We start from the raw sequence: 26,249 nt of genomic DNA on the forward strand, positions 1-26,249 counted from the left end.
CTTGAGACCTAGGAGACCCATCGGGGCAGAACTGCCCTCAGCAGAGCTGGTGATGGGTTCCCTTGAGAATGACCTTTCCCATGAGGGATAAGGAACTGCGGAGATGCTGCCTACCTTGGCCAGGAGCACTGGGCCAGGGATGGTGGCATCTTGGGACCCTGGTCCCTGGCATCTCAGGCTGGTCTCCAAGGGTCACTGGTGACCTTTCAGGGGACAAAAGAAAAGGATCTTCACAGATAGTTGGCTGTACATAGGAAGGAGGCAGGGTCACTGGTGAGGAGGATATTTGAATAACCAGCATGTATTTCAAAGCTGTGGTTCTATCCCCACTCTGGTCTTGCTTCCTTCTCCTCTTCACTCTGCAGCGCCTCCTGGTGGTGAGAGGGTCAATGCAGGGCTCGGGGTTTGGGGCCTAGGGCTGGGAGATCAGAACTCTTGGAGCTGGCTTGATACCTGGTGACCCTCATCCAGCATCTCCATCGCTCTCTGATGCATTCTGGCACATTGCAGGTGAAGTGGATAGAGCGTGGGATGGTTACTGGAATCGATGTAGTTCAGTGTGCTGGCCTTAAGAGTGTGAGTGGTACCAGTCAGTGTTCTCTTGGTATTTAAATATTAGTTGTAATCTTGGCTATCTCATGCATGTAAGAATTCTGTGTGTGTGTGTAGTTTCCATCCTTAAATTCAACCAAGGTATTGTAAAAAAAAAAAAAAAAAAAAAAAAAAAAAAGCAAGACAGGCCTGGCGCAGTGGCTCACGCCTATAATCCTAGCACTTTGGGAGGCCGAGGCGGGGCAGATCACGAGGTCAGAGATTGAGACCATCCTGGCCAACATGGTGAAATCCCATCTCTACTAAAAAATACCAAAAATTGTTGGGAGTGGTGGCGCATGCCTGTAGTCGCAGCTACTCGGGAGGCTGAGGCAGGGGAATCGCTTGAACCCAGGAGGCGGAGATTGCAGTGAGCTGAGATGGCACCACTGCACTCCAGCCTGGGTGACAGAGCAAGACTCCGTCTCAAAAAAGAAAAAAAAAAAAAAAGGCAAGACAAAACTCTCTCCCTTTTCTAGAAAAGAGCCTGCCTGTGTGTGTGGCTGGCTGCGTGCCTACAGTTCATGTGCCTATTTCGTTTCTGCTGCCCAAAGCAATGGACTGTTGTGTCATCAGGAAGTCAAGAGACACCTGCATTCTCTGCTTGGTGGTTCAGTGTCTGGGACGACACTGTTTCATCGTTACTCTAGAGCAGGGGTCAACAAACTGCTTATGCAAAGAACTAGGCAGCAAACACTTTTGGCTTTGTGGGCTACAGAGGCTCTGTTAACAACCAGTCAACTCTTACTGTAGCACAAAAGTAGCCACAGACACTATGTGAACAAATAGTTGTGGCTGTGTTTGAATAAAACTTTATTTACAAAAGCAGGCAGTGTACTGGCTTGGGCCTGAAGGGCCCTGGTTGGTCAGCCCCTGTGCCAGAGTGATTCATGCTCTTTCATGCCTTTCAAAATGATTATTTATTAAAATGTGTTCCTTATCTTGTTGTTCTTGTCCCTTTTCTTGTTTAATAAAAGTGTTAACTGATTTTAAAAAGACATTTTTCTAAAAGTCTGTTGTTTTTTGTTTTCGACGCAAGGTCTTGCTCTGTCACCCACGCTGGAGTGCCGTGGTACAATCTCGGCTCACTACAACCTCTGCCTCCTGGGTTCAGGTGATTCTGCCTCAGCCTCCTGAGTAACTGGGATTACAGGTGCCCGCCACCATACTCATTTTTGGTAGAGATGGGGTTTTTCACCATGTTGGCCAGGCTGGTCTCAAACTCCCAATCTCAGGTGATCTGCAGGCCTCAGCTTCCCAAAGTGTGGGGATTACAGGCGTGAGCCATGGTGCCCAGCATAAATGTTATTTTCAAAGGCAAGTGTGGTCAGTGTAGGCGGGAAGTGAAACATGTATGCATAAACACAGCTACTTCAAAGAGCAGCGCGGTCCTTCCTCAGGCCCCTGTCAGCTCCACTGTGTCCCCAGTCCCTTCCTGTGCCTGCCCAACCTGTCCTCCATAGCCAGGGCCTCCCCACCCGGCCCCCTCCAGGCACCACCTTCCTCCATCCCTCCCGCCTGGCTCTGGGGTGCGAGTGGCCAGCGGCCCTGAACTCTTCTCCCTCTTTTCTTTTCAGACTTGATGCAAAGAGTGGGCTAAGTCTGTGCTGACCATTGCCCTGGAAACTCTTTTGAACCTTTCTCTTTCCGCCCAAAGATTCCGAGTTCCTCCTACAGTTTGCAGCCTTTAGTACCCTGCCCCTCCCTCCCCTGGCCTCCCTTACTTGGTTGTCTTTGTTCCATGTTAAATGACATCGTGGGTTGGGAAAGCTGCAGCTTTCTGTACACCATGTTTTACTCCCCAAAGGATGTCTTTTAGAGTCCGCAGAGGCCCACGTGAAGGGCTCACCAGCAGCTCCACCACTTCGCTTTCCACAAGGAGAGCTAAAATGCCGGTTGCTAAGCAACATACACGTGCTGCTTCTTTCCACAATGTAGACTTTAAAAAAATCGCCGTAAACATTTTACCATATGATCGAGTCACGCGTGGGGGGTCGCGGAAATACACAGGACAGGCAGTTTGCTATCACCATGTTCTCTCTCAGTTCTGTCTTTGGTCTGTCGTCCTGGGGAATGTCACACGGAGACCCAGGGGACGTGCCTTCAGCTGCCTGCAGTGGGTTAATAAGACGACGGGGAACTTCAGAATGCAGGCAGTCCTCATCGTTTGCAGATTCTGTATTTGCACATTCACCTACTCACTGAAATGTACTTGTAACCCCAGAGTCAAGACAGTGGTTTCACAGTCATTCTCCAACAGAGGCAGAGGGGTGAAGACACTGAGTCGCCAGATGCATGCCTTCCCCGCTGAGATGGAGCGCGCGAAGGTCTGCCCTCACGTTCGGCTCTCATACCGTGCACACGTGCCCTTTTTGCAGTCTCCTTAGTGCTGGTTTTCATATTTTTGTGCTCTCTGGTGGTGATTTTGCTGTAAACAGCCCCCAAGAATGGTGCTGATGTCCTATTTAGGGTTCCTAAGCACAAGAAGGCTGTGATGTGCCTTATGGAGAAAATCTATGTGTTAGATATGCTTCTTTCAGGCAGGAGCTACAGTGCTCATGGGGGTCTCGTGTTAACAAATCAAAAATATGCATGCCCAGAAAAAGGAAGAGGAAGTACACAGGGCATCCAGCTTGATGTCACTACATTACATCCTTTTATCCGGTCTTTGGTATGTTTTCTTTCTTTCCTTCCTTTCCTTCCTTCCTTTCCTTCTTTCCTTCCTTCCTTTCCTTCCTTCCTTTCCTTCCTTCCTTCCTTCCCTTCCCTTCCCTCCTTCCTTCCCTTCCCTTCCCTTCCTTTCCTTCCTTCCTTTCCTTTCCTTCCTTCCTTTTCTTCCTTCCCTTCCTTCCTTCCCTTCCCTTCCCTTCCTTCCTTTCCTTTCCTTCCTTCCTTCATTCCTTTCCTTCCTTCCTTCCTTTCCTTTCTTCCTTTCCTTTTCTTCCTTTCCTTTCCTTCCCTTCCTTCCCTTCCTTCCCTTCCTTCCTTCCCTCCCTCCCTCCCTCCCTCCCTCCCTCCCTCCCTCCCTCCTTCCTTCCTTCCTTCCTTCCTTCCTTCCTTCCTTCCTTCCTTCCTTCCTTCCTTCCTTTTTTTTTGAGACAGAGTCTTGCTCTGTCACCCAGGCTGGAGTGCAATGGCACAATCTTGGCTCACTGCAAGCTCCACTTCCCGGTTTCACTCCATTCTCCTGCCTCAGCCTCCCAAGTAGCTGGAACTGTAGGTGCCCGCCACCACGCCCGGGTAATTTTTTTGTATTTTTAGTAGAGATGGGATTTCATTATGTTAGCCAGGATGGTCTCGATCTCCTGACCTCGTGATCCACCCACCTTGGCCTCCCAAAGTGCTGAGATTACAGGCGTGAGCCACCGCGCCCGGCCAGTCTTTGGTATGTTTTCTTGGGGACTTACACAGGGTCACGTGGAGATACAGGGGCATGTGCCTTCGGCCCATCTGTATGTGGGACCACTCTGGAAAGTGCTAAGGTAACACCTATAGTACATGAGGAAGCGATGGAAGAGATAAAAAGTGATTGAATGTGTGGATTTATCAGATGTTGAGAAAGTGTAATGCAATAGATAGCATTGGTGTGAGGCTAGACTCCAAAGAAATTTAATCATGTTACCAAAGGGCAGGAAAGTATGAAACCCTTCTTGGCTAGTGTTTTATTTTACAGAAATACTGAGTATAATTCATTATTTTGAAGAAACATATTAAACAAAGCATCTTATTAACAAGGTTATGTATTGACCCATTGAAGAAACTTTTATCATCAGAGGTTCACAGAAACCTAAACCATATATTAGGTTGGTGCAAAAGTAATTGAAGTGGGCCGGACGCGGTGGCTCATACCTGTAATCCCAGCACTTTGGGCGGCCGAGGCGGGCAGATCACCTGAGGTCAGGAGTTCGACACCAGCCTGGCCAACATGGGTGAAACTCTGTCTCTACTAAAAATACAAAAAATTAGCTGGGCATGGTGGCACACACCTGTAGTCCCAGCTACTCCGGAGGCTGAGGCAGGAGAATCACCTGAACCTGGGAGGCGGAGGTTGCAGTGAGCCGAGATCATGCCGTTGCACTCCAGCCTGGGTGACAGAGCAAGAATCCGTCTTAGGAAAAAAAAGAAAAAAAAAAAAAGTAATTGAAATGACAAAAACCATAATTACTTTTACACCAAACTATATTTCCCCTAAAAACAATGGCCCAGTATTTACAAATTCAGTGTTCACAAATATTTTATAGAACACAGCTACCATGAATAACAAGACGTGACTCTGTATGAACACAACCCATCGGAGCCGAACTCACCCTCCACTACTCATGTAAGACCTGACTGTATGATCACAACCCAGCCGAGCAGAACTCGCCCTCCACTACTCATGTAAGACCTGACTGTGTATGATCACAACCCAGCCGATCAGAACTCACCCTCCAGTGCCCATGTAAGACCTGACTATGATCACAACCTAACCGAGCAGAACTCGTCCTCCACTACTCATGTAAGACCTGACTGTATGATCACAACCCAGCCGAGCAGAACTCACCCTCCACTACTCATGTAAGACCTGACTGTATGAACACAACCCAACCGAGCAGAACTCACCCTCCACTACTCATGTAAGACCTGACTGTATGATCACAACCCAGCCGAGCAGAACTCACCCTCCACTACTCATGTAAGACCTGACTGTATGAACACAACCCAACCGAGCAGAACTCACCCTCCACTACTCATGTAAGACCTGACTGTATGAACACAACCCATCCGAGCAGAACTCACCCTCCACTACTCATGTAAGACCTGACTGTATGAACACAACCCAACCGAGCAGAACTCGTCCTCCACTACTCATGTAAGACCTGACTGTATGAACACAACCCAACCGAGCAGAACTCGTCCTCCACTACTCATGTAAGACCTGACTGTATGAACACAACCCAACCGAGCAGAACTCACCCTCCACTACTCATGTAAGACCTGACTGTGTATGATCACAACCCAGCCGAGCAGAACTCACCCTCCACTACTCATGTAAGACCTGACTGTGTATGATCACAACCTAACCGAGCAGAACTCACTCTCCACTACTCATGTAAGACCTGACTGTGTATGATCACAACCTAACCGAGCAGAACTCACCCTCCACTACTCATGTAAGACCTGACTGTGTATGATCACAACCCAGCCGAGCAGAACTCACCCTCCACTACTCATGTAAGACCTGACTGTATGAACACAACCCAACCGATCAGAACTCACCCTCCAGTGCCCATATCGAAGACAGAGCCCAAGACGCATCCAGGTGCAGTGTCTCTGCAAAAAATGTATGCCAGGAATGGGGTCTGGCTTCTGCGTTGAGTGTGCTGTCCATGAATTTCTGCTAGACAGACAACATTTTGAAGGGATTTAAACGTTCACAGCTCTTGCTCCTCCTCTATACCCCGTACCTCACCACTTTCATCACTGGTCATTTTTCTGGAAGGGAAGCCCTGGTATATTCTTACATTGCTCTGGAACTGAGACTTAGTGAGCCCAGCGTCTCCAAACTCACACCTTAATTGGTCCCCGATGGGAAGGAAAAGCTATTGCTCTTACCCCACAGTCTTCCCCCGCTGAGGCCAGAAGCAGGTCGCGTAAGATGGTCTGCTCTCTGCTGACAGTGGCCTGAGTCTCCCTCAGTGTCTGCTGAGCTGGATCGTCCCTCTCCAGGGAGCTTTGCAGGGGCTGGATGATGAGACATGGACATGGGACAAATTCCTCTCATCTGGCATCGCATACACAGCATAGAGACATGAGCACGTGGCATGGGAAACAGGCTTCCTCATCCTTCAGGATCAGGGAACATGCCGGAGATGCAATGACATTTGGCAGCAGTTGAGAGAACGAGTGCTGATGATGAAATAAGCAGAGGCCTTTAAAGGCAAGGCAGGAAAAATGTTGGGACGAGTATAGGAATAGAAAAACAGCCATTTCTCCAGGTCAGTTCAAAGACTTAGCAACGCTCCCTGCAAACCCCAGGGCCTCATTATCACCACTCAGGGCAGTGGCCCCACAAAGCACCTGCAGAGTCCCCAGAGGAAGCCTTTCCATAGGAAAGTGCTGCTTTCTGTTGTGGACTGAGTGACTGGCTGGGCCTCTCTCTCTATCTCTCCCCTGGTCTTCAGGAATAGGAATGCCTTTTCCTTCACTGCTCCTAGGTGCAAATATGCGAGTTAAGGGACAATGCCAATAAAGTGGCCGCAGCTTCCTGGCTAAAGGAACTGTGCAGGTATTAAAAACCCATAGATCTTCAATCCAGGCTCCTGGTAGGGAGACTCCTTTTTGTGTGGGATTGTTTGTGTGTGGGAACCCTGGAGAAAGGCCACACGTGCAGTTAGCATGCCGAGTCACCAGTCACAGAGCTGTTTCTCCAGATCCCCTCCTCTCGTTTCTATTCCCAGGCCTCATTATGTGTAATGTCATCGACACACGCACACAGGAACACCCATCACAGCCAGGACAGAAGCGCCAAGGGAGGTGCTTTGCATGAATTCCATCTTGGAGTTAGAAGCACTTGCTCAGTGCTTGCCAACTACAAATAGCCCCATGCTGGAAAACGATGCTAATTAGTGTGCCATTAAAAAGGGGGGGACCACCACCCACAACAAAATGTCCATGTGCAGGCCTGAAGCCCTGCCCTGAGGACCACAGGGAAGCATGGCCGCTAATGCAGCCTAATTCACTTTGTTTGGCAGAGAGAGCAAGCTCGCCATGCTGCTGCGGGAGTCTCTGGGGAACATGAACTGCCGTACCACCATGATCGCACACATCTCGGCCGCGGCCGGGAGCTACGCAGAGACCCTGTCCACCATCCAGATTGCATCGCGAGTCTTGAGGATGAAGAAAAAGAAGACGAAGGTAAGGAGTCACAGCGGGGTGTGGTGGATGAGGGAGTCTTTGGAGCCGCGCCCTGGAACGGAGTCAGAAAAAGCCAAATCAATGTTGCCAATCCCTCAGCATCAGGAGATGCGACTTGGAGCTGACAGCACGTGGCTCGGGGTCCACTTTGGGGCAGGGAAACCTTGGGGCTGATACAAAGTCATGTCCCCTCCCCACACCTGGTGCTGGCCCCGGTCACCCAGCCTGGACCCCTGACCAGAAGCACTTGGTCCGCTTTTAGATTATAAATGGATTGCTACCTCAAGAGGAAAAACACTGGAGGGATGGAAAATATTGTGTTTCTCATGCACTGCCTTGGTCCTGTGTAGATGGAGGCTGTGTCCCTCACGGGGTTGGCGCCAGAGTATTCTCAGCTCCCTGCTCTCAGGGCCCCTCCCCTGCTGCATGGCCAGGAGTCGTTCCCTGGCTGCTGCTTTTGTCCTGGCAGTCAGTGGCTCCTGGATGATACCGAGTCTGCTAGAAATCACTGGGCTCATTTTCTCAGGCGGAGGCCAAGCCAGGACAGTGGCAGGGTGGCCAGTATTTGAGGAAACTGTCGTGAGCGCGGCCACTCAGTGGCAGGGGCAGCTGCTGATGTGGGGGCCTGTTTTTCTCCTTCTCCGTTTTGTACCTTTTTTATCTTTAAATAGTGCTTCCTAACCAGTGTTCCATGGCACAGGGTGCCGAACACTGGTGACCCAGCAGCCCTTAGCTGGTGAGGCGGGGCCTGGATGGTCACCTTCTTTCCTGAGCAGCTTCTGCTTCCCCAGCGTGCCACACAGGGCTTCCCCTTCCCAAATGCAGCGGTGATGTGAGACTGGGCACACTGGCATGGCACCCCCTGAGTGGCCCACATGTCGGAGGTCAACCAGGGTGGCCGTCAGTGGCCCGCGTCCAGTCAGGGGCCTCCACCACCTGCCGCACACAGCTGGGCTCCCGGGGAAACTGCCATGACAGGGTCGCCACATTAACTGCTCTCTCTCTCACAGTACACATCCAGCTCCTCCGGCGGGGAGAGCTCCTGTGAAGAAGGCCGCATGCGCCGGCCCACCCAGCTGAGACCCTTCCACACCAGGGCCACGGTGGACCCCGACTTCCCCATCGCTCACCTGTCCAGCGACCCCGACTACTCCTCCAGCAGCGAGCAGTCCTGCGACACCGTCATCTACATCGGGCCCAACGGCACGGCCCTCTCTGACAAGGAGCTCACCGACAACGAGGGCCCCCCAGACTTTGTCCCTATTGTGCCAGCCCTGCAGAAGACCCGGGGCGACAGCCGGCCTGCAGAGGGAGGAGAGCCTGCAGCCAGCAAGTCAGAAAGGGACTGCCTGAAGTGCAACACGTTCGCTGAGCTGCAGGAGAGGCTGGACTGCATCGACGGCAGCGAGGAGCCCAGCAGGTTTTCTTTTGAAGAACTGCCTGCTCAGTGTGGGCCAGAGCAGGCAAGCAGAGGCCCCCCGTTAAGCCAAGCAGCTGGGGCAAGCCCACTCTCTGAGTCTGATAAGGAAGATAATGGGTCCGAAGGTGAGCGGACCGACAGAGAAGGCCCAGAAATCCCGGCCTCCAAGATGCAGAGGAGTCACTCACCTGTGCCCACCGCAGCACCCGCCCATAGCCCCAGCCCGGCCTCGCCCAGGAGTGTCCCAGGCAGCAGCAGCCAGCAGAGCGCCTCTCCGCTCGTGCAGAGCCGCAGCCTCCAGAGCAGCCGGGAGAGCCTGAACTCCTGCGGCTTCGCGGAAGGCAAGCCCAGGCCCATGGGCTCCCCCAGGCTGGGCATCGCCAGCCTGTCCAAGACCTCGGAGTACAAGCCACCCGGCTCTCCTTCCCAGAGATGCAAAGTCTACACCCAGAAGGGGGTCCTACCATCTCCCACCCCGCTGCCTTCCTCGGGCAAGGATTCTGGCGTGGCGTCTAGTGAGTCCTTGCTGCAGCCCGAGGTGCGTACGCCCCCGGTTGGAATGAGCCCCCAGGTTTTGAAAAAATCCATGTCTGCTGGGAGCGAAGGGTTCCCGGAAACGCCTGTCGATGATGAGCAGCAGGCAGCTACTCCTCCAGAGTCCAATAAGGAGATCCTGAGCACCACGATGGTGACGGTGCAGCAGCCGCTGGAGCTGAACGGTGAGGACGAGCTGGTGTTCACGCTGGTGGAGGAGCTGACCATCAGCGGGGTCCTGGACAGCGGCCGCCCCGCCAGCATCATCAGCTTCAACAGCGACTGCTCTGTGCAGGCCCTGGCCTCGGGCTCGCGGCCCGTCAGCATCATCAGCAGCATCAGCGAGGACCTGGAGTGCTACTCTGGCATGGCCCCCGTCTCCGAGGTCAGCATCACACAGTTCTTGCCCCTCCCAAAGATGAGCCTGGATGAGAAGGCCCAGGAGGCAGGGAGCAGACGCTCTTCCATCAGCTCCTGGCTGAGCGAGATGAGTGCGGGCAGTGAGGGGGAGCAGTCGTGCCACAGTTTCATAGCCCAGACGTGTTTTGGGCACGGGGAGGCAATGGCAGAACCCGCGTCCTCGGAGTTCGTCAGCAGCATCCAGAACACCGCTGTGGTGTGCAGAGAGAGGCCCAAGGCCAGCCCCGACAACTTGCTCATCCCGTCTGAGATGGGAGATGACTCTTTCAACAAAGCAACCCTCATCAAAGGCTGCAAAATATCCACCCTGGGCAAGGCCATGGTCACCATCTCCAACACGGCGAATCTGAGCAGCTGCGAGGGGTACATCCCCATGAAGACCAACATCACGGTTTACCCCTGCATTGCCGTGAGTCCCCGGAACGTCCAAGAGCCCGAGGCCCCCACTGCCACCCCCAAAGCAGGCCCCACATTAGCCCAGTCCCAGGAGAGTAAGGAAAACAGTAGCAAGAAAGAGATGACATTTGAAGACCCCTGGCTGAAACGAGAAGAGGAAGTAAAAGAAGAGAATGCTCATCCCAGCGAAGAAGGGATTAGGTGTGAAACTGCCACGGGCCCCTCGAACGCGGAGACCAGAGCTGAGCAGGAGCAGGACAGAAAGCCCAGCCCCGGCGACAGGCTCAGCAGCAGCAGCGGGGAGGTGTCGGCCTCCCCCGTCACTGACAACTTCAGGAGGGTCGTGGACGGGTGTGAGATGGCTCTGCCTGGTTTGGCCACCCAGAGCCCCATGCATCCCAACAAAAGCGTCAAGTCCAGCAGCCTTCCCAGGGCGTTTCAGAAGGCCAGCCGGCAGGAGGAGCCGGACAGCCTCTTCTACTACTGCGCTGCTGAGACCAACGGGGCGGGTGCAGCCTGGGGCGCCCAGCCCTCCAAGGCTACCCTGGAGAGGAAGGTGGCTTCCCCCAAGCACTGTGTCCTGGCTCGGCCCAAAGGGACTCCCCCTTTGCCCCCTGTCCGAAAGTCCAGCCTGGACCAGAAGAACCGGGCCAGCCCTCAGCACAGTGCCAGCAGCAGCGGCACCAGCAGCTCCCTGAACCAACCAGCCGCCTTCCTGGCGGGCCTCCCAGATGAGCCTAGCGGCAAGACGAAGGACGCCAGCAGCAGCAGCAGCAAGCTCTTCAGTGCCAAGCTGGAGCAGCTGGCCAGCAGAACCAACTCCCTGGGCAGGGCGACGGTCAGCCACTACGAATGCCTCTCCCTGGAGCGGGCCGAGAGCCTGTCCTCCGTGAGCTCCCGGCTGCACGCAGGCAAGGACAGCACCATGCCCCGCGCGGGCAGGAGCCTGGGCCGCAGCGCCGGGACCTCGCCCCCCAGCTCTGGGGCCTCCCCCAAGGCCAGCCAGTCCAAGATCTCCGCCGTGAGCAAGCTCCTCCTGACCAGCCCCAAGGCGCGCAGCCTGTCCACCTCCACCACCAAAACCCTCAGCTTCTCCACCAAGTCCCTGCCGCAGGCGGTGGGCCAGAGCTCCAGCTTGCCCCCCGGCGGGAAGCACATGTCCTGGTCCACGCAGTCCCTCAGCAGGAACCGGAGCTCAGGCCTGGCCTCCAAGCTTCCTCTGCGGGCCGTCAATGGGCGCATCTCGGAGCTGCTGCAGGGTAGCGCGGGCGCCCGGGGCTTGCAGCTGCGGGCCGGGGCCGGGCCCGAGGCCGAGGAGCGCGGGGGGGCCCTGGCTGAGGACAAGCCCGCGGCCGCGCACCTGCTCCCGTCGCCCTACAGCAAGATCACGCCCCCGCGGAGGCCCCACCGCTGCAGCAGCGGCCACGGCAGCGACAACAGCAGCGTGCTGAGCGGGGAGCTCCCGCCGGCCATGGGGAAGACGGCCCTGTTCTACCACAGCGGCGGCAGCAGCGGCTACGAGAGCATGATGCGGGACAGCGAGGCCACCGGCAGCGCGTCCTCCGCGCAGGACTCCACGAGCGAGAACAGCAGCTCCGTGGGCGGCAGGTGCCGGAGCCTCAAGGCTCCGAAGAAACGTTCCAATGCAGGTAGGCGGCTGGGCGCAGGGACGCGGGGGAGGAAGGAGGCGGGTGGGCGAGCTGCCCGAACCCCACTGCCAGGCTGTCCCGTGCCCGTGGGGAGAGGGCGTCCAGGCCTGGCCCCTCCTTCCCCACGGCCCGGCACCCTGCAGGGCTCCACCAGGACATCACCGCGGAGGGTTCCTCTGTGAGAAACGGCCCTACTGAGTGCCGTCATCAGCCTTAGGACCGCGAATCCCTCGGTGCTCAGCAGGGTGGAAAGGCGGGGGCCCTGATGCCCATGGCAGCGTGACCCACGCCTGCTCGCTGTGGGGGAAGCCTGGCTCTTCTGCCTTCCGTTCCCTCACCCTGTGCCCCTCTGCTCCACAACCAAGGATCCTGTGAACTGTTCAGCGCCTGTTGAGGGATAAGGTGAGGGTACCCACCCTCATGACCTAGTGGCTTCAGAAGCCCCTTGTGTGAGGTTGGTGGCCTCCAAGACTCTGGCAGCCTCTCTCAGGGATGTGGATAAAGCATAGTTTGTCCCTTTGAAAGTGCAGTGGTCGAGGCCCTTCCTCCACCCCAAACATACTTGTGGACAGTCACGTTTGCACACCTGCCACAGGGGCTGCCGTGCCCCCCCCCCACCCCCCCACCGCACATACCATGGAGCCTGAAATGCATGATTTTGGACACAGTCTTTGCCATTTCTTTTTTTTTTTTTTTTTTTTTTTTGAGAGAGAGAGAGAGAGAGACTCACTCTGTCGCCCAGGCTGGAGTGACATGGTGTGATCTTGCCTCACTGCAACCTCTGCTTCCCATGTTCAAGCGATTCTCCTGCTTCAGCCTCCTGAGTAGCTGGGATGACAGGCATGCGCCACCATGTCTGGCTACTTTTTCTATCTTTAGTAGAGACAAGGTTTCACCATGTTGGCCAGGCTGGTCTCAAACTCTTGACCTCAAGTGATTCACCCATCTCAGCCTCCCAATCACGCCTGGGATTACAGGCGTGAGCCACTACACCCAGGGAGTCTTTGCCATTTTTAAGAATCTCCTATCAAAAGGCACATACTCCAGAAGAACTAATATAGAAAGCCCACTGACTTGTTAATGAAAGTTTTGGTGGCACGTGACAGTCAGTTATGATGGGCAAGGAGAAGAGGACCCAGGTCACAGCTGGTGGCCCTGGAGGTCTTGGGGTAGGTGAAATGAAAGGATGGTAAGGAGAGAAAAAGACAGAGGCAAAAGGTACCAAGAACAACTGAAGCTACTTGAAAATTTTGCCTGGAATCATCTCTGCTCTTAAGTGGCTTCCAAAGAAATCACCCCTGCTCATTCTTTAGTCTAAGGGCTTAAAAAAATGAAATGAAACTTACACAGAGCCCCACATGCAATTCTATGCCTTGGCTGAAGCCAGGGCAGCCCAGGTTCCTGCCCTCCTGGCCTGCCCTCTGCCCTCTCACTGCCCTTCTGTGCAACACTAGGCTCTTCACACGCTCTCAGAAGCCAGGTCCCTGCAGGGGTCAGTGCCCGCAGCATCTTTGGAAGTAAAAGATGGGGTGAGTGACAGATGTAGGGTCTCCCCTTTCCTACTGCTCCAGCAACTGCCCCACAGGCTTGTTCTCCCAGTCATGGGGTGGCTTCTTCCTGTTCTCCCATCACAGGCGAGCACAGACTCTGGAATGTTCCAACCCAAACGTAAGGGCTGTGGTCAGTGAACATTATAAACCATTCATCTTCCTAGAATCAAAGAAATCCACCTTAAGGGACCATGTAGGTATGCAGATGTAGTTTTATGACATGAACAGCCCCATCTGCTCACCTCATCACAGATGAGAGAGCTTGGCCATGGGATGTTAGGCTCTAAGCATGGTAGGGAATCATTGTGGCTGTCAGTACCTTGACGTCTGTTATTTGCCAGGTGGGGTATGCTTCAGTCTTTGATGCTCTTTGACTCTGCTTCGCTTCACCCCTCCATCGCAGAGACAGCGCTTGGAGCAGAACCCCATTTAAGACAAGCCGAAAAGGCAGAGCATTCCATGTAACATAGCGGCTGCTGTGTCTTATGGCCAGGGCCAAGGGCTTGAAACGTATTGATAGTAGTAAAAATAACAAGCAGGAAAGCAGCTGCCGGCTTTCCCAGTACCTGGTTAATGAACACTTGTTATTCTAATCCACGCAGGCTCGGTCTTCAAAGTCCAGACGACTGTGTGGCCACATGGCCACGTATGTTTCAGTGTCCCACGGTGCTTTCATGCACTCAAATTTAGTGTCTTGCGTCTACCAGTCCATTTCATTATTTCCGTGGCTTTCACAGGTTTGTTTTTTTTTCCTCAAGACTTTTATTTTTTGGTTTGGTGGCTACACTGGAGTAAAGAGGAAGAAAAATAACTGCTTGACGAGCAGGCAGCAGGCTCCGCATACGCCCTTGCTCTGGGCTAAGTGCTTTCGTAAATGCTGTTCTCTAGGAGTCTCTGGTTAGGTAAGGCTATTGGAGGACAACGGCGTAAAATTAAAATGCCAGGGCAGGTGCTAGAAATGGATTTCACGTGGAGTGCCAAGAGAAGACCTTTGTCATGAGCTGCTGTAGATCCGGGCTCCATGATGGATGTGGCAGTGGAGACGTGCTCGTTTCAGGTTAGGTGACCTTGTCTTGCTTATTTATGATTATTATTAAGAGAAACGGTGGCTGTCAGACATGATCAGCATAAATCAAGAGCAACTTCTTTAAGAGAAGCTATAAAACTCCTCCGAGGAGATTCCTAGCTAGATGGCTGGAGTTTACAATTATGAGAGGCGTTTGGAACCAGAGAGGGGACATCTTTTGTCTGAGACGGCTTATTTCCTTAGTAACAATGAACTGGAATGATGGGGAGGATAACCTGGACCTCTCTGATTCCTTCGTGGGATGTGTAACAGCAGGAACGACCAAACATCACAATGGTTCGTTTTTGTCTTCTCATTCTTGGAGGTCCCTGTTGCTGCGTGTGCACGGGATTGGGCTTGTTCCATCGGCCACAGCAGGGTGCAGTGAATTCAGTTAGAAAGCAGGAGACTTAGGATCTTGAGCTGCGTGACCTTTGGGGAATCACTGTCCTCTTTGAGCTTCAGTTTCCTCATATGCAAGCCAAACGAGAGGATTGGTAGACAATACCATGGTCTCTGAGCTGCCCACATCATAAGAGACTATGCAGATAAGTGAAGTAATATTGATGGTCATGTGATGTCTTTTCCTTAGAGCAATCTGTAGTCGGTGGGATTGATTTTCAGTTGTTAAACGTTGACCAGGTGTCTGTGCTCTTAGAGCTTGGTGATATGGAAGTTTCTGGTGTGTGGGTGGAGGTGGAGGCAGCTGGCACAGGGGACAAGGCCACCGTAAGAAGTTTGTCATCTAATTGGAGAGAAAGGGTGAAAAGCGTGGAATAGAGAACAGTGAACTGAGTGCACTGCCAGATGCTAAGAGGGGTAGTGAAGACCCAAGTGGAGAGAGCATTTAGACAAAGCAGGATCCTGCAAAAGGCAGAGGCTGCAGAGAAACGTCGGGATTGAGCTTGGTCCGGGAAGGTGCTTACATTGGGACAGGCAGAGAGGGTGCAGGGCATTGAGGCTGAGGCAGGAATGGGACCACAAGCTCCCAGCAGCAAGAGCCTGGCCTGTGGGCAACACAGTGAGAATAACTCAAGCAGGGGATAGTCCCAACAAGTAGAGCAAGACACTGGGAAACATAAGCCCAGATGGAGTCACACCTGGAACATCTGGGAACTACAAGAACAGTACACGTTATATTCTACATAGTTCTATAAGAAGATACAATATATTATTGTAGGTGGCAGTGGGGAGTCATTGCAGGCTCTTGACCAACGAAGTGATAAGGTGAGAGAAATGATGTTGCTTTGATTGATGGATTTTCATTGCTCCATCCACAGTTCCTTGCCAGCCCCTCTATGGTCAGCACCATGAAATTGTGTATAGCCCAGAGCCAAGAATGAGCCCAGGTGGGGAGGGAATGTCTGTCCTGGCCAGTGCGCATGGCAGCAGCTGAGGGTGTCAATCCGTGATACACAGTTGATGCCATAATTGCACCAGCCGAGCCCCTACCCTAAGCCCCCAATCCTCGCACTGCCCCGTCCCCATCATCCATTATATGTTATGTCAATTCTCTTTCCTTCCCCCAGTCCCTGACATTTCCCCCTCATCCTGGTGTGTTACTTTCTCGGACTCTTTCCCTTGCTTTCCTTTTCTTGGACTGGATGGGGAAGTCTGACCGGTAGATGAGCGCCTTGGCCTGAATTGAATTCATTCCCACCACAGGGAGGCTTGGCACCAGAAAAGCCCTGCAGGGAGGGAGGGTCTGCCTGAAGAGAAGCTCCACAGGGAGGCATGGTGCTCTGGAATGCCCCAGGCCTTGACCTGCCTGGACATGAGCAAAGCCTGTTCCACACTTGACCCAGCCTGCGAGGTGCCCAGCACTGGGCTGGTGTCGGTTACCGTTGGATATTATTGATTGAATCATTGATGGGCTGGTGGCTTGGTTGGCAGTATAGTCCTAAAAAATTGCTCATATTTGTTTTCTGTGTATTTCTCGTATCTTGTTCTGCTGGTGGTGCTTTAAGTGCTGAGTCTAATCTGCTACTTTATTTGTCATTCTAAGCATCAGACACTGTGCCTTTCTGTTGGTGCTGAGTCAACATTACTGACTGATGGGACTGTCTTGTGAGTTGTGACTTGCCCCTGTAGTGCATTGAGCTACCAGGTTCAGTTCCCAGAGTGCTGCACAAAAACTTGTGACTAATTGCTCCTCACCAAGGCCCGAGGGCACGGTGGTTTGCTCTGCCAACCTCTCCTGTTCATTTGGTTCTCAGGCACATCCTGGTTTTAATAAATTCTAGCAGCACAGTGGTCACCGGCGTAATGAAAATCAGAGGAAGGCAAGCCGCTTGCTGTCAGAGTTCAGATTTCCAGAATGTTTCCAAGAGAACCAGCCTAGAGCCAGTTGAGAGTAGGTTCAGAATGAGAGCCTTTTTGAATACACAGTTGGGGAAAAAGGAGGAAAGTCATTGATTCTCTGAGACACCAAGGAAGCTCTTCAGATGAGAACCCCAAGGAGAGTAGGCGGCAGTGATGCTGTGAGATGGCACTGCGGTCCTGGGTGCACGGTTCAGAATCTGAGAACGTGGGAGGAAGCCCGCGCCCGGCGTCAAGGAGAGTTTGTGGCGCTGGGGAACCTGCCTCTTTCTCATCCCTGGCACGCAAGCCATTTGCCTTTTCAGCTACAACATGACAGCAGGCCATACAGCTAGCATCATTCTTCATCATGGAGCTGGCTCCTTGCTGGTCAATAAAATCACATGTATTGATTCATGTTCTCTTTCTCTCTGCTCTGATATCTACAGTTCCTTTCAATATTAGTGCTTCGTGCTTTTTTGACTCATGGTCTTCCTAGTGCCCACACTTTGAGTCAGAATGCAGACAGTGGGTGATGGAGCAGAAAGCTATGCTGGAGGGCTCTTGGGGGCAGAAGCATATTCCCCAGGGAGAGCTGAGAGGCCTCAGCACTCAGAACGCTCATGCTTCCCGACACTTAACCTCAGCAGCAGCATCTGCAGACTCGTGTGGGGACTTCTGTCTGGACTCGGGGATGTTGAGAGTAGAAGACCCAATGTCAGCTTCTCACGTGGGCTGTCAGCGCTGCAGGTGATCCAGGAAGATGGACTGGGATGGGTCCGCGACCCCTCTTACTGCACGCAGCTGTCAGCCAGGCCTGGAACGGGAGGGGCGAGAGGTGGGCTCAGCCTCTGCTAGTGGGAGAGGTCCTGGTTGGAAGTTTCCTAGAAGTATCAGTGTTGACTTTCTCAGGTCAAATCTGGACCATTTCAGGCGGTAAATCTATGTTGGCAGGTATCAGCCTAAGTGCTTTGAACATGCTGCACTTGTACATGCCTGGACCGAATGCCAGGCTGATGAGCAGGGAGGGGTCGAGAAGCAGGAGGGAGCCCAGCCCACTGGCATCAGCAGGAGGCTGGCCCTGGGCGTGTGCTCCCCGCTCAGACAGGCGGCATCCCGTGGGGCACCGCACGACTCTCGCCAGGGTGGGGCTCCCCCTACACCTTTCTTAGAGCTGATGGTGACCTGACCCCACTCACAGCCTGGAAGGAGGGGATCCCTGGCAGAGACTCGGCTTGGCAGAAAGCTGGGCATCTGCTTGAAAGGTGGAGATGCTGGAGCATGCAGAAAATCTAAGAACACTTATTTATATGGGGCCCCAGACCAAGGTCCTCGGGTCAGTCTTTGCCCAGGGATGGCATATCAGTACCATCGCTTCCTGTGCCCTTTCCAGTAACGTGAGGGCACCACTCTGCCCCTGAACTGCCTTCAGGGCACTTCCCTCCATTTCCTCAGCCTGACCACATTACCCCTGCCCCAGTGCTTGGCTTACCCTCATCATCACCTAAGTGAGGCTCACATGCACCTCTGGAGGGAGACAGGCGCGGGGAGAGGGAACCTCAGCTGGAGGTGCAGGAACGGAGTATCAATCCATTCACGGGGCTGCTGTTCTGGTACCTAAATTCAGAAGTTTACAAAAATCCGAGACACTTGTTCATTTGTGTGCAGGAAGAAGGTATTCCTAGCCCCCAAACCACACCTAACCTGACAGTGGGCACTCACTTCCCACCTTGGGACACCTTGGGAGGGATCAATGTGGTGAGGAAGTTCCAGGTTGCTGGATGGCATGGAAAGGAGGCATTGGGAATTAGATACCTGCCAGGATATTTCTAGGAAGCTGTTGTAGCCCAGGGAAATGTCACTCTCCCGGTGTTTTTACTTTCTCTACTCCCATCTCACACAGTGCCCTGGCATGGGAATTGGCAGGAGATGGAGGGTGGCCCTCGTCCCAGACATTTTCCCATCTGATCACGTCCCATCCGTGGTAGCCAGGCTCCAAGATGGCCCCCATGGTCTCTGCCTTCACACCCTCCTGTATTTCCCAGAGTTGGTCTCTGTGTCGAGTGGGATATGGCAGCGTGACGGTATGTCACTTTCATAAGCAGGTTATACAAGACGCTGCCGCTTCGGTGCTGGGTGCCCCTCGTGCTCTCTTGGGTCATTCCCTCTGGGGGAAGCCAGCTGCCATGTCACAAACAGTCCCGTGCAGGAAAAGCCTGCGTGGCAGTGAACTAAAGCCTCCTGCCATGATGACATGAGCAAGCTTAGAAACAGAAGCTGCAGCCTCAGTCAAGCCTTCAGATGAGTGCAGCCCCAGCTGACTCCTGAGAGGCCCTGAGAACCTGAGAACCACCTGGCAAAAACTACTCCCAGATTCCTACCCACAGGAATATGTGAGATAAATGTTTGCTGTTTTCGCCACTGGGTTTGGGGTTAATTTGTTACCCACCAGCCGTTTCACAGGTTCCTTCCATGGGACAGAAGCTAGAGTTGAGGCACAGAAAAGCTAAACAGTTTGCCAACAGTCAGCTAGCTTGATCAGACTGATTTAAAATAAAAAACCCAAAACTCTGATCTGGTCACTTCCCAGGGTAAGTGTCTCAGACACTAAGGAGACAGACAGTTGCTTTATTCCAGTGGTCGATGTTGCTTAGTTTCGTTACTTGGGGCCTGCACTTTGTTGGAAACTAAACGCGATTGTGTATATGTAAACATAAGATAAAATCTGGGCTCTAAAAAGTGAGGTTTTGGCTGGGTGCGGTGGCTCACGCCTGTAATACCAACACCTTGGGAGGCTGAGACAAGCAGATCACTTGAGACCAGGAGTTCGAGACCATCTTGGCCAACACAGTGAAACCCTGTCTCTACTAAAAACACAAAAAATTAGTCGGGCGTGGTAGTGCCTGCCTGTAGTCCCAGCTACTCGGGAGGCGGAGGCAGGAGAATTGATTGAACCCAACAGGTGGAGGTTGCAGTGAGCTGAGATCATGCCACTGCACTCCAGCCTGGGCGACAAAGTGAGACTCCCTGTCAAAAAAAGTGAGATTTAATATGAAGCAAAAGGAGCTCAGATCCGTGAGTTCACTTCATAGAGAAAATTAACACAGTAGTGAGCGTTCCTTGTTGTCTTCTGGAGGAGACATGCTTCAACTGACATTTGTTCATCAACACTGCAGCCCCCTGTGCCATGCAAGTTTAGTCTCCATTCCGGGAGCCTTGTGTTTCACTAATACCCAGGGTCTCTTCTGCTGAGAAAGAAAGAGGATAGATACCGGGAGAGAACCAGCAGTGCTTGTCACAGTGTGTGAAGCATGTGAAATAGTGCCTGGCACGTAACCGGTGCATGTCAGTGCTGCTGCTGTTATAAGCAAATCGACAGTGTTTTCTGGAACTCCTGTAATGACATCAAATGCTCGGTCCTTTTGACCCATCCATGCTGAGGATGTGCCGGTGTGGCTCACAGGTCTAAGCTGCACGTTTTACAGGTGGAAACTAGGAGGCAGTTCTAAAGATTCCCCCGGGAGTTGGCTGAGCTAAAGCCCAAGTGTCGGTTTAGGGGAGGAGAGGTGGAGGTGGGTGGTGCGAAGTGGGAGTGTTTAGCCCTGCCTCAGATCCTGGGGTGCTTGTCATGACCTCATCGGTTACATCCACAAAATATTTAAAAGATTGAATTCTGGCTGGGTGTAGTGGCTCACACCGGTAATCCCAGCACTTTGGGAGACTAAGGTGGGAGGATCACTTGAGGCCAGGAGTTCGAGACCAGCCTGGGCAATATGGCAAGACGTCATCTCTACAAAAAAAAAAAAAAAAATAGCTGGGTGTGGTGGTGTCACTTATGGTCCCAGCTACTTAGGAGGCTGAGACAGGACAATTGCTTGAGTCCAGGAATTCAAGGCTGCAGTGAGCTATGATCGCACCACTGCACTCCAGCCTGCGCAACAGAGCAAGACCCTATCTCCAAAAAAAAAAGAAAAAAAAATTGAAATTCAGAAAGACTAACTCTTTGGGCTTAATCCCCTCCTCAGGTTCTCAGAGACGGAGGCTTATCCCAGCACTCTCCCTGGACACCTCTTCTCCTGTGAGAAAACCCACCAACAGCACAGGCGTCCGCTGGGTGGACGGCCCCCTGCGGAGCAGCCAGAGGGGCCTTGGGGAACCCTTTGAGATCAAAGTCTATGAAATTGATGACGTGGAGCGCCTGCAGCGGCGACGAGGGGGCGCCAGCAAGGTAAGGCAGCCTCCCCCACCACCCATACGCTGGCCCAGGCAGGGCCCTGAGGAAGACGGCCCAGACCCAGGCTTCCCAGCCGGCTTCTGGCTCGGGTGGTGGGAAGGGGGCTTCTGTCCCAGCAAAGGGCCTTTGGACAGAGGCTGTGGAGAGAGCCCCGTGTTTCTCTTGCTGAAATGTTATCAAGGCTCCAAAGCCAGGGGTGGGGGCTGATGATCTTGGGGGCTTTTCTGGCTCCTTGAGGCTCCCCGTCTTAACCAGCCTTTGTCCATCTTGAAACACCCACCACCTGCTTTCTCAATTTAAGAATGGCCTGTCATAGTCCAAGAATGGTCTGTCATAGTCCTACCTTGTGAGGTGTCTGAACTGACTGGCCTGTCGAGGCAGAAATGTGGCCGAGATCACCTGGGTCCCTCCCACACGTCTCCATCCCCAGCCTGTTTTCCATCAACGATACTCACAGGTGCTCCCTGTGGCGTGGGTTGGGCGTGAGCAGAAGGGCCCTTTCTCCTCTCTGTCTGTGTGCTAGGAGGTCATGTGCTTCAACGCCAAGCTGAAAATTCTGGAACACCGTCAGCAGAGGATCGCCGAGGTCCGTGCCAAGTACGAGTGGCTGATGAAGGAGCTGGAGGCGACCAAACAGTACCTGATGCTGGATCCCAACAAGTGGCTCAGTGAATGTAAGGCCGGGGTTCCTTCCCTCCCTCGCGACTACTGGGCTACCCCACTCACCAGGCCTGGCGCGTAGCCCAGGGAGCCAGCGACAGAGGCTGCGTCCACCTCCTTGGTCCCAGGATGCCCACCACATGGAGGAAGCTGCACCCAGCGAGCAGCATACTGCCCTGGGGGCGGGTGGGAGGGCCGGGGCAGCGAGGGGTGGTGAATATTGCTCTTGCAAGATTATTTCTCACGTGTCTCAGTCCAAAGCACCTGAAAATGAGATTTTCCCCCCTGCTTGTGGCGGAAGATCACCCAGACATGAAGACTGTTACAGATCTGCTCCTTGGTCCCAAATCACACTGCATATCTAGCCTGAAATAGACAAGAATTTATAGAGCCCTTAATAGGCTAGAGTGTACGGTCCTAGAAAAGCTGCACAGAGAACCCGGAAAGCAAGGAAAACACTTTTGAGTGAAAAAAAAAAAAAAAAAAAGAAAAAACACGACAGCCACAGGACTATTTCCATTTAATAGCCCAGGATGACCGTAACCATCTAATAACAATTCAGGACAATTTTGGTCTCTTTGAAAGATGGATTCAATTGTCTCTTATTTGTTCCTGACCATTCCATTTAGCACAAAATAAAACTTCAATCTGGTCCCAGCTATTACACTGATATAGGAGCTAATGCTGGAAGACTCAGTCTGTGGCGTCAAATACATTCCTGCCAATCAGGTTCCCTCTGCCTCCCCTCATCCTGCCCTCAGCCTCTGGCAGGCCTCCTTTGTACTGCCGCTCCCCTGCACGGCCCCCACCCTCTTCCAGTCTTCCCTGGCCAGTGCGGAGGGCCCGCAGGCAGAGGCTGGAAGCTTAGGTTTATGTTCCAAAGCAGCTGGTTGAAAAAATATTGGGGTGAAACGGTCCTGGGCCAAGGTGCGGAAGAAAGTGGCAGGACTTGTCAGCCTCCCAGCCGTGCCTGTCACATGTAACTGCAGTCTCCCGGCAGCTGCCTCTCCCTAGGAATAAGGTGCTAACATTTCCCCAAGGACTCACTGGATTCTTGGGACAGTCTATGGAGCATCCTATAATAGTAAGTTGCAGCCTTTGCAGCTGTGGCCACAGGCATACACACCTGCTTTGGCTGCTGGCTTTCTCACAGACTAGCTGTGGGACCTCGGGTAAGACACTTCACTCTGAGCCTTGACTTCCTTAGCTGTAAAATGGGAAAAATAATGGTGACTACACCACAGGGCAGTTGTGAGGTGTGAATCAGTACCTGTTGGTCCTCTTGGTGCTTATTACACTGCTTGGCCCAGGATGAGAGCTCAGGATCTGCTAGTAATTATTAGTATTACCCCAAGTTTCAACAACAGGAGACATTTCCTGGCCAGGTGTGGTGGCTCACGCCTGTAATCCCAGCACTTTGGGAGGCCAAGGTGGGCAGATGACTTGAGCCCAGGAGTTCAAGACCAGCCTTGACAACGTGGTATGAAACCCCATCTCTACCAAAAATATAAAAATTAGCTGGGCATGGTGGCAGGCACCTGTAATCCCAGCTACTCAGGAGGCTGAGGTTGCAGTGAGCTGAGATCGCGTCACTGCACTCCAGCCTGGGTGACGGAGTGAGACCCTATCTCAAAAATACAAATAAAAAACAGGAGGCATTTCCTTCATGCCTGCTTGCATGATGCACTGAGCTGGATCTTCTGTTAGAAATGTGAGCAAAGACATGAACTTGTCCTGTGAGGGCATTTCATCGAGGGCACTAATGGGGAGGGCAGACGGGGCGAGGGCGTTGGTTGCTGTCTGCCTGTGACATGCGCACGGGGCCCTGTGCTTATCCCCCCGCTGCGGATACCCTTTTCCTTGTTTCAGGAATCCCTGGCCACTCAAAGATCCCAGGGGCCTCCTTTCAGTCAGTTCTCTGTCGGTTCTCCTTCATTTTTGCTATTTTCATTAACATTTTATTTTTAAGAACTGTTTATGCCCAGGGCAGACTTGAAAATTGTCTTCATCTTACAAAGTTGTGTTTTTTCTCAGGATGGGAACAAGCTGAAACATTAATACGTACATGTTTAGCTGCTTCCAGGAAACAACCGCTTTCTTCTAGTCTTTGTACATATGTCAAAATCACTGTGTTTTTGATGCTGAGAAAGAAAATGAACAGAAAGCTACATGAAAGGGGAAACACAGATTGTTTCTTGAAGATGAATTGAAAACAGTAATGGAAAAAAAGGATCAATGAGGCTGCCTGCTGACTATTCCCTGTGGGCAAAAGGCAGGGGACTGGCATGGAAAGATCCATTTTTAGTTCTATTTCTTCGTTCTGATGCCACTTTCAAGGTTGTCCAGTAATGTAGCCTGATGTGGTCATAGAATGATGGCTCCTTTTGCTTTTTTGTTTTTGTTTTTAAATATTACACTGGTATTCTGGAAGGGCCTTCGGTCTCCTTCCAGCTCTAGTCCTGGTTAACTGCATCAGCCTCAGTGAGTCATGTCACTGTCCAGCTCTCAGGGACCTCATCTGCAGAAAGAAGACACTTTGCAGACGTCAACTCTAATCCCCAATGTTTCCATAGTGTGGCATCGTTTTCAAATCAAGTTCATGTTCATTATCTCATTTTATCTCCACAGCAACTCAGGGCAGGCAGGGTAAGAATTACTACTCTCACATTCCTTTTAAGGACACTGGGTCAGCCGACGTGGAGGTCCCAGAGTTCGTCTCTTGCCTGGGGTTCCAGGGCAATCCCACCACCTTTGGCTGCTGTCCATGCCTTTCCTCCTCGTACTGGGAGCCTGCTGGACCCCTGGAGCCCGGGCCAGGCAGCCCATCCCTCTGCCCAGCCACCTCTGGACAAAGTAGGGGACTTGATGCCAGAAGGGGTTGATTCCAGATACCTGTTCTTCAGGCCTTGAAGGATACAGACTTTTTACTCTGTGCAGGCCTGAACATCAGGAAAGGTATCCGGGTTATAATCCAGAAACATCCTTTCATAAAAGGGGGCAGAAGTATAACTGTCACTCAACTGAGACTCCCAGAAGGGAGGGACTCTCCCCACCTCAGCTTGAAGTATTTACTTGATAGTGAATAGCATGGTAGAGTCTCTCAAATCCTGCGATGGGGATGGCTGGAGGTAGGGGAAGCGAGAATGTCCCCTTGTTAGTAGAATCTCAAAAACACATTAAGGATCTAAACACTGGTAAAGAGGAGTGTTCCGTTCCACCCAAAAGAGGCTGAGGATCGGGCAGGAGGGAACCCTGCGGTGGCCTAAGGCAGGCGAGTTAGACCTTTAGACCAAGGAGTAGATGTGGGGGTGGCAGCTCCAGGCTGAGCCGTCGGGAGATGCTTCGCGCCCTGTTTGCTCTGTGTCTCCATCAAGCTCTTCCTCTCTTGCAGTTGACTTGGAGCAGGTTTGGGAGCTGGATTCCCTGGAGTACCTGGAGGCCCTGGAGTGTGTGACGGAGCGCCTGGAGAGCCGTGTCAACTTCTGCAAGGCCCATCTCATGATGATCACCTGCTTCGACATCACCTCCAGGCGCCGGTAGATGAGCCAGACCCTTGTCCTAGCGGTTCCCCGCTCCCCAGGACTTCAGAGACGGTGCACGCCCCTAGGCCCTCTGTGCGGGGGCATCAAAGACAATGAATGAGGATGAAGGTTGGTGGCAAGTCTGGAGCGAGCGTTGAGCGGAAGGCGAGTTTTCTTTTGTTTTCTGTAGGAAAGGCGCAAACGCCAAACACCCATGGAAGGAGAAAAGGATGGGAAGCCCGAGGGGTGTCCAAGCCCTGCGAGACTGAAAAAGCACTTTGAGGAACCTTACCTTGTTTGTACATAAGAACTGCTAGCAAAAGAGACCTCACTCTTCTCTTGCTTTCGTGAGAGAGGAGCGGGGTGGATGTAGGATTGCTGTGGAAAGCGAACACAACAACAAAAAGACCCAGAATGACTGATTAAGTGCCTTGCAAATCTTTATTATTATCCAAACATTTATGTTCATACTTTCTTGTGTACAGATGGTGCTAGTCAAGATGAAAACAACAAAACAAAAACATTTTGGAAATGTATTCACAGCTCGTTTTCTCTTGGTGTTTTATCCTATTTCTGACTTGCTGTTTCTAAGTAAGTTGTGTTTGTAGAGCTATTTCCTAATCAGTATTGCTTATGAATAAATGTTACCTGTCTTTTATGGTTATTCTAGTGAGGCCACTCAAACAGAACAGAGAGACTTCCCCGGCACGAGCCAGTGTGTGTGTTTCCAAAGTAGGTTTGGAGCAGCAGGTGACCTCGATGCCATGTCCCAACAAGCAGCGTGGTCAGGGCAGACCCAGAAGGTTGATAGTGGGGCAGGTGCTTTAGAGAACGGGCGAGGAGCTGGACCCTGCAGCATCGGGGAGGAGGAGTCCTTTGCGACCTGGGAGGTGGGCTGTGTGTTCTGTAGACAGTTTGCCCCCCTCAAGTCCTCACACACATACGGTTCCTTGACCCACAAATCCACAGGTTGCCTGGCCCTCAAAATTTGTATTCATTTTTATTCCAAAGAC

The 26,249-nt window shown here is 52.6% G+C and overlaps 1 protein-coding gene across 2 annotated transcripts in view; it reads left to right on the plus strand.

Moving 5' to 3' along the window:
• Nucleotides 1-25,694, plus strand: part of KIF26B (kinesin family member 26B) — a 569,059-nt gene extending 543,365 nt beyond the window's left edge. For both annotated transcript variants that reach the window (XM_007990011.3, XM_007990012.3), the window contains 5 exons: nucleotides 7,326-7,488; nucleotides 8,499-11,907; nucleotides 20,847-21,049; nucleotides 21,579-21,729; nucleotides 25,107-25,694. In XM_007990011.3, coding sequence (XP_007988202.3) covers nucleotides 7,326-7,488; nucleotides 8,499-11,907; nucleotides 20,847-21,049; nucleotides 21,579-21,729; nucleotides 25,107-25,255 — 4,075 coding nt within the window. In that variant the 3' untranslated portion in view covers nucleotides 25,256-25,694. The remainder of the gene's footprint in view (nucleotides 1-7,325; nucleotides 7,489-8,498; nucleotides 11,908-20,846; nucleotides 21,050-21,578; nucleotides 21,730-25,106) is intronic.
• Nucleotides 25,695-26,249: the final 555 nt, after the last annotated feature.

This window comes from Chlorocebus sabaeus, chromosome 25 (genome assembly GCF_047675955.1).
Source record: "Chlorocebus sabaeus isolate Y175 chromosome 25, mChlSab1.0.hap1, whole genome shotgun sequence".
NCBI lineage: Eukaryota > Metazoa > Chordata > Mammalia > Primates > Cercopithecidae > Chlorocebus > Chlorocebus sabaeus.